Source organism: Oncorhynchus clarkii, chromosome 4, assembly GCF_045791955.1.
Source record: "Oncorhynchus clarkii lewisi isolate Uvic-CL-2024 chromosome 4, UVic_Ocla_1.0, whole genome shotgun sequence".
NCBI lineage: Eukaryota > Metazoa > Chordata > Actinopteri > Salmoniformes > Salmonidae > Oncorhynchus > Oncorhynchus clarkii.
Window position 1 is genome coordinate 76853478 of NC_092150.1, and position 13359 is coordinate 76866836.

The 13359-nt window shown below is 41.2% G+C and overlaps 1 protein-coding gene across 2 annotated transcripts in view; it reads left to right on the forward strand.

Moving 5' to 3' along the window:
• LOC139407293 (1-phosphatidylinositol 4,5-bisphosphate phosphodiesterase beta-4-like) overlaps window positions 1-4150 on the forward strand; it is a 170733-nt gene extending 166583 nt beyond the window's left edge. The window contains exons 36-40 of one of the 2 annotated variants that reach the window (XM_071150946.1): window positions 171-272; window positions 958-1015; window positions 1578-1664; window positions 1793-1829; window positions 2989-4150. In XM_071150946.1, coding sequence (XP_071007047.1) covers window positions 171-272; window positions 958-1015; window positions 1578-1664; window positions 1793-1829; window positions 2989-3074 — 370 coding nt within the window. In that variant the 3' untranslated portion in view covers window positions 3075-4150. The remainder of the gene's footprint in view (window positions 1-170; window positions 273-957; window positions 1016-1577; window positions 1665-1792; window positions 1830-2988) is intronic. The other variant, XM_071150948.1, reaches the window with a different exon arrangement.
• Window positions 4151-13359: the final 9209 nt, after the last annotated feature.

Consider the following 13359-nt stretch of genomic DNA (forward strand, 5'->3'; position numbering starts at 1 on the left):
ATTCCTTGGGACATGATGTGTACTATAGTTCTGATGTCTCTGAATGAGGTCCCTAGGACAACAGATACAGTCTAACCATCTTGGCTACTGTGAGCTGTGGGTTTGTCCTGCCAGGTATATGTGACTTGATGAGGTTTCTTACCAGGCTGTTTTTTGTCCCCTCCCCTCAGGCAGAGCAAGGAGATGCGGGCCAACCAGGCCAAGACCTCCATGGAGAACAGCAAGGCCATCAGCCAGGACAAGACCATCAAAAACAAGGCAGAGAGGGAGAGGTGGGTCACACTGCCCCACTCGCTAATCACCAACTGACTTTGACTGCATTCAGAACATGGGTTATGTCAGGATGTATATACCCTGAGTATACAAAATATTATGAACACTTTCCATGACATAGACTGACCAGGTGAGTCCAGGAGAAAGCTATGATCCCTTATTGATGTCACTTGTTAAATCCACTTCAATTCGTGTAGATGAAGGGGAGGAGACAGGTTACAGAAGGATTTTTAAGCCTTGAGAGAATTTAGACATGGATTGTGTATGTGTGCTATTCAGAGGATGAATGGGCAAGACAAAATATTTAAGTGCCAGGCACACCGGTTTGTTTCAAGAACCGCAACGCTGCTGAGTTTTTCACGTTACATAGTTCCCAGTGAATTAAGAGTGGTCCACCACCCAAAGAACATCCATCCAACTTGTCACATCTGTGGGAAGCATTGGTGTCAACATGGGCCAGCATCCCTGTGGAACTCTTTCGACACCTTGTAGAGTCCATGCCTCGACAAATTGAGGCTGTTCTGAGGGCAGAATGGGGGGGGTGTACCCCAATACAAGAAAGGTGTTGTTAATGTTTGGTGTACTCGGTGTAGACTACAGTATTTAGGTCCCCTATGAACACCCCTTAAACTGTGTCTGTACTCGTATAATCTTAGAATCTCTTCCTTCTCGTTCTCTTCACAGGAGAGTTAGAGAGTTGAACAGCAGCAACACCAAAAAGTTCCTGGAAGAAAGGAAAAGGGTTGGTGTTCTATCTTCTACTAATTCTAGTGCTGTGATGCTGTTGAGGTGAATCAACTAGCTCCTTAGCCTTGAAATGGTTTGCTTAGCTGACTCTTTAAATGACTCTTTCTCCTCCCTCCATCTTTGTCCTCTCTCTGTCTTTCTCCTCCATATTCTCCTCCCTCCGTCTTTCTCCTCCATATTCTCCTCCCTCCATCTTTCTCCTCCATATTTCTCCTCCCACCATCTTTGTCCTCTCTCTGTCTTTCTCCATATTCTCCTCCCTCCATCTTTCTCCTCCATATTTCTCCTCCCTCCATCTTTCTCCACTCTCTTTCTCCTCCATATTTCTCCTCCCTCCATCTTTCTCCACTCTCTTTCTCCTCCCTCCATCTTTCTCCACTCTCTTTCTCCTCCCTCCATCTTTCTCCACACTTTCTCCTCCATATTTCTCCTCCCTCCATCTTTCTCCCCTCTCTTTCTCCTCCATATTTCTCCTCCCTCCATCTTTCTCCCCTCTCTTTCTCCTCCATATTTTTCCTCCCTCCATCTTTGTCCTCTATCCCTTGCTCCATCGTTAGTTGGCTATGAAGCACCAGAAGGAGATGGAGACGCTGGAGAAGTCTCAGAAAGAACAGCTAGAGAAACTGGACAAGTTCAATGAGCAGGTAGCTAACCGCGGATCAAGGATCAGATTACCACACAAACCATAGCTGTATTGTTTGTCATCATTTTTCACAGCCAGTACATGTATGTTCTTTCTCATCCCTTTGATTTGCTTGTTTTTGCACCACAGCTTTTGAAATCACATCATGCCAGTAAACAGTGTCAAGGTAGGCGCTTCCATCCAAGACTTTGTTATGAAACAACATGGAAACCTTTTAATATACAGCACTCAGGGTGTCAGCAGTCAGTCCTGTCTACATGAGTCATCGATCATTATGATGAGTCATGGGAGTATTACAGGGGCCCAGGAGACCCTCTACTGCTGTTTCACTGAGAGTCTTCCTGACACCTGGATATCATGTGACAGTATGCTGCAACACTGGTACAGGACGGAGGAGTTAGTTTGGGCTGGCATAGTTTAGGTAGTTGTACTGTTACTGTAGTTTAAATCAATAAATGGCTGTACTGATGCAGTAGAATTATGCCTCTGGTGGAGGTGTGTGTGGATTCTTGCGTAGGGAGGTGTGTGTGGATTCTTGCGTAGGGAGGTGTGTGTGGATTCTTGCGTAGGGAGGTGTGTGTGGATTCTTGCGTAGGGAGGTGTGTGTGGATTCTTGCGTAGGGAAGTGTGTGTGGATTCTTGCGTAGGGAAGTGTGTGTGGATTCTTGCGTAGGGAGGTGTGTGTGGATTCTTGCGTAGGGAGGTGTGTGTGGATTCTTGCGTAGGGAGATGTGTGTGGATTCTTGCGTAGGGAGGTATGTGTGGATTCTTGCGTAGGGAGGTGTGTGTGGATTCTTGCGTAGGGAGGTGTGTGTGGATTCTTGCGTAGGGAGGTGTGTGTGGATTCTTGCGTAGGGAGTTGTGTGTGGGGATTCTTGCGTAGGGAGGTGTGTGTGGATTCTTGCGTAGGGAGGTGTGTGTGGATTCTTGCGTAGGGAGGTGTGTGTGGATTCTTGCGTAGGGAGGTGTGTGTGGATTCTTGCGTAGGAAGGTGTGTGTGGATTCTTGCGTAGGGAGGTGTGTGTGGATTCTTGCGTAGGGAGGTGTGTGTGGATTCTTGCGTATGGAGGTGTGTGTGGATTCTTGCGTAGGGAGGTGTGTGTGGATTCTTGCGTAGGGAGGTGTGTGTGGATTCTTGCGTAGGGAGGTGTGTGGGGATTCTTGCGTAGGGAGGTGTGTGTGGATTCTTGCGTAGGGAGGTGTGTGTGGATTCTTGCGTAGGGAGGTGTGTGGGGATTCTTGCGTAGGGAGGTGTGTGTGGATTCTTGCGTAGGGAGGTGTGTGTGTACCGTTTGTGTAACAGTGTGGTTGTTGGTTCCCTCTAGGCCAAAGACATCCAGCAGATGGTGAAGCTGGAGGAGGAGATGGACCGCAGACCAGCCACAGTGGTTTAACCACTCCCACCAACTGAGACACACACACAGACACACACACATATACACTGCCCAGACCAGCCACATTAGTTTAACCACTTCCACCAACTGAGACAGACACACACACTCTGCCCAGACCAGCCACAGTGGTCTGAACACCCCCACCAATACCTAAGACACACACAAACACCCACACAGGCACCGAATGCTCCCTCAAACAACTGTCGCAGAGACCCAGAAACACTCACACACCCCAGTACACACACCCCCTAGATCCCCCGTTTCATTTCCTCACCCTGCAATATTGTCATAACTCATATTCTCTATCCCTCTAAATCTCCCTCAGCAATGAACCACACCCACACACAGTCAGTCCCCCCTCCAACTCCCCTGTGCTGTGGAGCCATTGGTGCAGATCGGTGATTGACAGTAAGATGAGCGAATGCTGTTTGAAGGTGGGTGGGACATCCAAAACATTGAGAGACACATCCCACCTTCACCGTTCCATTTCTCCACCACTCTACTACACCCGGATCCGCTTTTTATAATCCTCCATCCATCTTTTTAATCTGTTTTAAATGGAAGCAATGTTTGCAGATAGTCACTGTACACATACACAAAGACACTGATACACATACACACAATCTTTATCACGTCTGTTCTTTCGGTTGTCATGGCGGCTTAAATCATGTTTTCTGTTCAAACTCTTGTAAGACTTTTATTTTGTATTTTTAATGGTATCAATAACAGGACCAGAATATGGAGGGGGAAAATACGGATGTATGAGTTATACATTTTATGTCAGCACAAAATATGTAAATGATGCTGTATGCTACACAAGAGTTGAAGTAATGTCCTGAGCACTTTATATGTGGTAGGCATAATGTGGTAGACATAATGTGGTAGGCTATCATAACCCAAGTGTTAGATTTCTCTGTTTTGATATGAATGTAAACTGAAAAAGGACAAAACGTCGGATGAGCGCTGTTCGGAGAAAACTAAGCCCAACGTCAGGTAGTCCTAAACACTGCAGCTTGTCCTTCACGCATAGTTTTGTTTTATCAAGGGATATCTACGAATTCTTCTCAACTAAAAAAATATACAAAAGGCTAAACCAGAGACTGATTTTGATTCTTTCACACTGACAGAAGTGTATATAGGGAGTGTGGATGTGTAGACCAGTGTTCTTTCACTGGCCTGTCTTGTATGACACCGTGTTAGATTCAGAAATAACCAGTTAATGTATTGTATGTGTCAAATGGCATAAAGAGGACAATCATTTTTATTTAATTTTTTTAATTTAACATTCATTTTGACATGGAGATATATATGTATATACATATACGGTGCATTTGGAAAGTATTCAGGCCCCCTTCCCTTTTTCCACATTTTGTTACGTTACAGCCTTATTCTAAAATTGATTAAATAAAAAATGACAAAGCAAAAAAACCTTATTTAAGTATTCAGACCCTTTGCTATGACACTGGAAATGTATCATCCTTGAGATGTTTCTACAACTTGATTGGAGTCCACCTGTGGTACATTCAATTGATTGGACATGATTTGGAAAGGCACACACCTGTCTATATAAGGTCCCACAGTTGACAGGGCATGTCAGAGTGAAAACCAAGCCATGAGGTTCAAGGAATTGTCCGTAGAGCTCCAAGACAGGATTGTGTCGATGCACAGATCTGGGGAAGTGTACCAAAACATGTCTGCAGCATTGAAGGTCCCCAAGAACACAGTGGCCTCCATCATTCTTAAATAGAAGAAGTTTGGAACCACCAAGACTCTTCCTAGAGCTGGCTGCCCAGCCAAACTGAGAAATTGGGGGAGAAGGGCCTTGGTCAGGGAGGTGACCAAGAACCCAATGGTCACTCTGACAGAGCTCTAGAGTTCCTTTGTGGAGATGGGAGAACCTTCCAGAAGGACAACCATGTATGCAGCACTCCACCAATCAGGCCTTTATGGTAGAGATGCCAGGCGGAAGCCACTCCTCAGTAAAAGGCACACAACAGCCCACTTGGAGTTTGCCAAAAAAGCACCTAATGGACTCTCAAGCCCATGATAAACAAGATTCTCTGGTCTGATGAAACCAAGATTGAACTATTTGGCCTGAATGCCAAGCGTCACCACTGTAGAAAACCTGGCACCATCCCTACTGTGAAGCATGGTGGTGGCAGCATCATGCTGTGGGGATGTTTTTCAGTGGCAGGGACTGGGAGACTAGTCAGGATTGAGGGAAAGATGAACGGAGCAAAGTACAGAGAGATTCTTGATGAAAACATGCTACAGAGAACACAGGACCTCAGGCTGGGGTAAAGGTTCACCTTCCAACAGGACAAAACCCCTAAGCACACAGCCAAGACAACGCAGGAAGTCTCTGAATGTACTTGTGGCCCAGCCAGAGCCCGGACTTGAACCCGATCGAACATCTATGGAGAGACCTGAAAATAGCTGTGCAGCGATGCTCCCCATCCAACCTGACAAAGCTTGAGAGGATCTGCAGAGAAGAATGGGAGAAATTACCCAAATACAGGTGTGCCAAGCTTGTAGCGTCTTACCCAAGAAGCCTCGAGGCTGTAATCGCTGCCGAAGGTGATTCAACAAAGTACTGAGTAAATGGTCTGAATACTTTTTATTTTTAATACATTTGCAAAAAAATAAAATAAACTTGTTTTTGCTTTGTCATTATGGGGTATTATGTGTAGATTGATGAGGGGGGAAACGATTTAATCAATTTTAGAATAGGGCTGTAACGTAACAAAATGTGGAAAAGTCAAGGGGTCTGAATACTTTCCAAATGCACTGTATATACACTACATGTCAAACGTTTGGACACAGCTACTCATTCCAGAGTTATTCTTTATTTTCCACAATCACCTGACCTCAACCCGATTGAGATGGTTTGGGATGAGTTGGACCGCAGAGTGAAGGAAAAGCAGCCAACAAGTGCTCAGCATATGTGGGAACTCCTTCAAGACTGTTGGAAAAGCATTCCAGATGAAGCTGGTTGAGAGAATGTCAAGAGTGTGCAGAGCTGTCAAGGCAAAGGGTGGCAATTTGAAGAATCTCAAATATAAAATATATTTTGATTTGTTTAACACTTTTTTGGTTACTACATGATTCCATATGTGTTGTTTCATAGTTTTGATGTCTTCACTATTATTCTACAATGTAGAAAATAGTAAAAAATAAAGAAAAACCCTTGAATGAGTAGGTGTGTCAAAACTGTTGACTGGTACTGTATATATAGTCATCTTGTTCATAAACTCTAATGCAAATCCATTTTCAACAATACATACAGTACAATGAGTTTTCATACAGATGTAGAATCTTAATGTGAGCCAGTTTGCTACAGCAGTTAAATAATCCTGTTGCAACAGAAAATATGGATTATAATTAATGGTCATTTTTGTAGGGATTGACCATTTTTTTTCATAAGGGAAAATCAAGTCTGAAATTTCAAAGTGGAAATTACAAACTTCAGAAGCTTTTTCAAATACACTACAAGTTTTACATTTCCTGCATTGCACGCAATGTCTCCTGCAACAGGGTGATCAAATGATGATCCTACATCTGTAGACCCTTGAGAACTAGTTTGTTGTTGTTTCTGGATTTTAGAGATAGCAGGGATAGATTTACCAGGGGTTGATAGCTCTCGGTCTCAGCTATGACACATTGGAATTAGAATGAAGTTGCCCCTAACCTCTGGTCTGGGGTCAGATATAATTTCATCCCATTTATGATCAAGGTTAGATTTGGGGGTAGGGTAATCTGATTTTAGATCTGTGGTTATGGGTAGTTTAACTTCTACCTGCAATACTGTATGAAAGTGACGCAGAATTACGTCATACTTCCGGGGTCAGTCCCCTAAAATCCTTTGAATGGGCTTTACGATTATGTCATGAAATTCAGGAAAACGCACTCATTTAAGATATATATCAAAATTTAGTTTTGTTTTTGGATTAATTTACTTCTGCCAGATCCCTTTTATGAAGTTTTCGCACTGAAGACAATTGCGCTACGTATTTGCCCATTGCAGACCATTGCGCTACGTATTTGCCCATTGAAGACCATTGCGCTACGCATTTGCCCATTGAAAACCATTGCGCTATGTATTTGCCCATTGCAAACCATTGCGCTACGTATTTGCCCATTGAAAACCATTGCGCTACGTATTTGCCCATTGAAAACCATTCCAACAACTTTAAAAAGTTCTAAAACTACAATGCTACTTGCCGCGACACTTTCATAGGGTATGTCTATGGAACGCCGTTTGGGTCTTTGCGTATCAAAAAATATACACGTCAAATAACACCGTTTAATTATAGAATGTTGTGTTGGACCGCAACTTCTGTGGTAGTTAGCTAGCTTTAGCTTGGTACCTAGCTAGCACCAATACAACCAGCCTGAAAACAATGACCAGTAGAAACTGCAGTTATTTTCCTTATTCTTAGAAATTATTTCGGAATCCCTGTGAGTAAGTATTAGCTAGGTAGCCTCTTGTTGTTCGCCTATTGAAATTGAACTTAAGTTCATGAAAATAAATAGTTAGCCAGCTACTAAACCCTGTTGCCCAAAGCTAACGGTATAAGCAGCCAGCTAGCTTCATTAGGCTCGATGGTACCGGGTTATATGTTGTGAAACTAGGCACAATATTTTTTAAATTTGCGATTGGCCTTCAAAATAAAAGTACCTATTTGAACGTGATGCAGAAGGTGACAATGGGTGGAATCATGCCATATTTAGACTAGATAATGTTAATAAACAAGGTTGGAATATGAAGCAATGAAATGGGGTATATGTCTACTCTGTAACACCCACAGAACACTACTGTGAAGAGTTTATGAAAATATTAGCATTGTAGCTCGGGACTGTGACTGTGTGAAATCACCTCCCCTGTCAGCCCATTGACATTCATATTGCAGTGTATAGCTTTACTTACGGATTGGGGCTCAATGAAGTATCAGTTTTCTCAATACCCAAGATATTAATTCCCAATGACCTCCTCAGAGTTATCAAACTCAAACATCCACACAGTATTGTTTTTCTTCTAGAATGGTGTCCCAATACACATGGGTTGACAATAAATGTGGCTCAATTCACAGTTGTTTCAGAGTCCCACAATAAGAGATACGATGCTAATGTTCTCTGGGTGTCAAATTATTGTATTTTGTTGATTTTATATAACATTCCAACCTCGTTTAGCATGATCTATTCAATTATGGCATAATTCTACTATTTGTATTAATTTGCATCACTGTCAATTACATACTTTTATTTTGAAGGCTAACAGCAAAGTCCACTATTGTGGCTAATCCTTATTGTGTCTAGCTTCACATAGATGGGTCCGAACACCATTAATCAAATAAGAAGTGTCTTATAAATTAGGGTTATTTTAAATGATGACACCAAGCTATATAGTTAGCTATATAGATACTGAAACATATTATGTCATTTTGCTATGTTTTTGGGGAAGAACATTGTTTGCATCCATGAGCTAGCTAGCTTTTTTTATGACGGTCACTGTAGGTGCGCGAGACAAGTTTACCAGCATCATAGCATGGGTATCGATGAACCATTTTGACATATGAAATACGAGTGATAGTGTAATCAATGTATGAACGCGTTAAATTATAATATGACGTGCAGTCATATTTAGGTCATGATTGGTCAACAAGCTCATTTGATTTGTATCTTTTTTGACACGCAAAGACCCAAACGGCGTTCCATATATGACGGTGTTGGACAGGTGAACGTTTTAGTTAGAGAGATGCATTGTGGGATTGTTTTTATAAAGAAATCATGGCTACTGTAGTTTGTGTGTACATACAGACAGACAACTGTGTGGTCAGGTGTGTACTGCATGGCATTGCACTCACAAAGATCGACCAAAACAGACAATGCATATACCCTGAGTGACAACAAGTGCTTCTTTTAAACTTTGTTTCTGCTGTTGAATTCTGCTGTTGTTCACCCAAATGGTCTACAGAGAATATTATATATATTGGAATGTATGTAGGTAATAACCTAAATGTGTTCACTGGTGACCCTGGTCAATCAATGGCTGGGAAATACAATTATCAACCACTGGGTTCCTTTCTTACTGTTTCTTTCTTCTTTTCTGTTTCAAATCCTCTTTCTCGCTCTCTCTCTCTCTCTCTAGCACCTCACACGATAAACAAATGAATGCTCTCACCACATATCTTGTGCAGAATTACACATTTTTTTTAAAAGTGCTTTTAAATTGTATTCCATTGCTTTCAAATGGGCCTCTCAATGTCTGCTAGGACATTTACATTATTTTACAAATGATAAATCCCAAAATAAGGGATTATTTATATAAAGGTATATAAATAAATATACAAATAATATATATATATATATATATTAAATATAGTGTGTAGTTTAAGACAATATTGTGTTTGTTAGAGCTTTTGCACTAGTTGAATGTTTCTGTTATGTGTGACTATGTAACTTTTGCTCTCTAGTTTGTTGACAAAGCAGATTGTTTGCAGAATAATTTTGCTTTTGATTTCCTTTTCGATTTGTATATCCTCTTTTTAGCTTGTCAACGTACGGATAATCATGTTAGTGTTTTTGTATTTATATTGTACTGTCGAGCTTCTAGCAATGAAAATACTGTTGTTGCCCTGCTCCCTTAATACTGTTTTCTAGTATGTGTACCAATAAACTATACAGGTGTAAAATGGAACCTGTACTTTATTTGCTAGCCTATGGGGATACCTTAAAGGTGCAGTCTGTTGGTTGTTTATTTACAGTACATCTGAATAATGTTGTGTCAACCATTGGGGGGGGGGGGGGGTTGTGGTCTTTGCTAGTGTACTTGTCTGCACCGAACACAGACAAAGATGAACAGGTAGAATTTATCTACTTTTTTCTTTCTTTTCTGGTGGTTTGAGTCAGGTTAATTGTGTTTATTCTTCCTCTCGCTGCCACAAGCACCTTTAATTTTTGCCACCAAATTCTGTACAGGCCTTGAATTCAGGCTAATTTACTAAAGTGTACGTGTATATAGCAGATTTCAGTCAACAAGTGGAGTGTTCAAAAGTATAAGAACTCTGTTTCCTTTTTCACAGTGCGAAACTCTCAAAGGAATATCTCTGTGAATGTAAACAGTGATATGTTGTAAAATGGTAAAACATACAAAAAAATATCTTGGTTCTTGCTTTATGAAATGAGGACAACTGAAGATGAAAGGTTGTGTCATTGAAGACTGAAAGGGGCTGGGGGGAAGCCCACGCTCCTTTCCCTTCGAGGCCCAATGAAGCCATTTATACAGTACCAGTCAAAAGTTTGGACACAGCTAATCATTCAAGGGTATTTCTTTATTTGTACTATTTTCTACATTGTAGAATAATAGTGAAGACATCAAAACTATGACAACACATACAGTATGGAATCATGTAGTAACCAAAAAAGTGTTAAAGAAATTAACATTTTATATTTGAGATTCTTAAAAGTAGCCACCCTGTGCCTTGATGACTGCTTTGCACACTCTTGGCATTCTCTCAACCAGCTTCACCTGGAATACATTTCAATTAACAGATGTGCCTTGTTAAAAGTTAATTTGTGGAATTTCTCTCCTTAATGAGTTTGAGCCAATCAGTTGTGTTATGTCAAGGTAGGGGGTATAGAGAAGTAAGCCATATTTGGTGAAAGACCAAGTCCATATTATGGCAAGAACAGCTCAAATAAGCAAAGAGAAACAACAGTACATCATTACTTTAAGACATGAAGGTCAGTCAATCCAGAAAATGTCAAGAACTTTGAATGTTTCTTCAAGTGCAGTCTCAAAAACCATCAAGCGCTATGATGAAACTGGCTCTCATGACCGCCACAGGAATGGAAGACCCAGCGTTACCTCACCTGCAGAGAATAAGTTAATTAGAGTTAACTGCACCTCAGATTGCAGCCCAAATAAATTCTCACAGAGTTTAAGTAACAGACACATCTCAACATCAACTGTTCAGTGGCGACTGCGTGAATCAGGCCTTCATGGTCAAATTGCTGCAAAGAAACCACTACTAAAGGAGACCAATAATAATAAGAGACTTGCTGGGGCCAAGAAAAATGAGGACATTAGACGAAAAATTGGAAATCTGTTCTTTGGTTAGATGAGTTCAAATTGGAGAATTTTGGTTCCGATCTCTGTGTCTTTGTGAGATGCAGAGTAGGTGAACGGATTATCTTTGCATATGTAGTTCCTACCGTGAAGCATGGAGGAGGAGTTGTGATGGCTTTGCTGGTGACACTGGCACACTTAACCAGCATGGCTACCACAGAATTCTATAGCTATACGCCATCCTATCTGGTTTGTGCTTAGTGGGACTATCATTTGTTTTTCAACAGGACAATGACGCAACACACCTCCAGGCTGTGTAAGGGCTATTTGACCAAGAAGTAGAGTGATGGAGCACTGCATCAGATAACCTGGCCACCACAATCACCCAACCTCAACCCAATTGAGATGGTTTGGGATGAGTCGGACCGCAGAGTGAATGAAAAGCAGCCAACAAGTGCTCAGCATATGTGGGAACTCCTTCAAGACTGTTGGAAAAGCATTCCAGGTGAAGCTAGTTGAGAGAATTCCAAGAGTGTGCAAAGCTGTCAACAAGGCAAAGGGTGGTTACTTTGAAGAATCTCAAATACAAAATCAATTTTGATTTGTTAAACACTTTTTTGGTTACTACATGATTCCATATGTGTTATTTCATAGTGTTGATGTCTTCACTATCATTCTACAATGTAGAAAATAGTTTTGAAAAATGAAGAAAACCACGGGAATGTCCAAACATGTGACTGGTACTGTAGTTATCATTGTGAAATCCTTAGTGCTGTGATTAACTGACACTTCAATTAATAATTTTTAAACAACTAATTGGCCGATGTCGGTTCAATTATTTAAATCTCATTTCATTACGTTTTTCTCTGTGAACTCGTGTCCAAACTTTTGACTGGTACTGTATATCAATAGCAAATCATTTCTGGGTAACAATTAAATAACTTACTTTAATAATAGATTTCCATTAAAATGATCAAAAATAGCTTTTAGCAACAAGAAAAACTATTTCTCAAGCTAAAATGTTGTTGGACTGTCTGTGATTGGTCTGAGTGGAGAGAGGAAAACTGAAAACTAGTTGTTATTGGAAGAGAGGTTTGGAACTCACTTTGTTATTGGTCTGTTAACCTATTTACTGCAGTGTGATGTCACCATGGAAAGCTGAAACTCCCGCACATGCAAACCTGCTTGTTAGAAGGTCCTTTGTAGATTGTTTTTTCAACCAGCAACTTTGAGGAAATACAGTTGAAGTCAGAAGTTTTCATACACCTTAGCCAAATACATTTAAAATCAGTTTTTCACAATTCCTGACATTTAATCCTAGTAAAAATTCCCTGTCTTAGGTCAGTTAGGATCACCACTTTATTTTAAGAATGTGAAATGTCAGAATAATAGTAGAGAGAATGATTTATTTCAGCTTTTATTTCTTTCATCACATTCCCATTGAGTCAGAAGTTTACATACACTCAATTAGTACTTGGTAGCATTGCCTTTAAATTGTTTAACTTGGGTCAAACATTTTGGGTAGCCTTCCACAAGCTTCCCATAATAAGTTGGGTGGATTTTGTCTCATTCCTCCTGACAGAGATGGTGTAACTGAGTCAGGTTTGTAGGCCTCCTTGCTCGCAAACACTTTTTCAGTTCTGCCCACAAATGTTCTATAGGATTGAGGTCAGGGCTTTGTGATGGCCTCTCCAATACCTTGACTTTGTTGTCCTTAAGCCATTTTGCCACAACTTTGGAAGTATGCTTGGGGTCATTGTCCATATGAAAGACCCATTTGCGACCAAATGGGTGATCAGGCCTACCACAGGGAGTACAGGAGGGGACTGAGCACGCACCCCTGACTGATGTCTTGAGATGTTGCTTCAATATATCCACATAATTTTCCTACCTCATGATGCCATCTATTTTGTGAAGTGCACCAGTCCCTCCTGCAGCAAAGCACCCCCACAACATGATGCTGCCACCCCCGTGCTTCACGGTTGGGATGGTGTTCTTTGACTTGCAAGCATCCCCCTTTTTCCTCAAAACATAACAATGGTCATTATGGCCAAACAGTTCTATTTTTGTTTCATCAGACCAGAGGACATTTCTCCAAAAAGTATGATCTTTGTCCCCATGTGCAGTTGCAAACCGTAGTCTGGCTTTTTTATGGCGGTTTTGGAGCAGTGGCTTCTTCCTTGCTGAGCGGCCTTTCAGGTTATGTTGATATAGGACTTGTTTTACTGTGGATA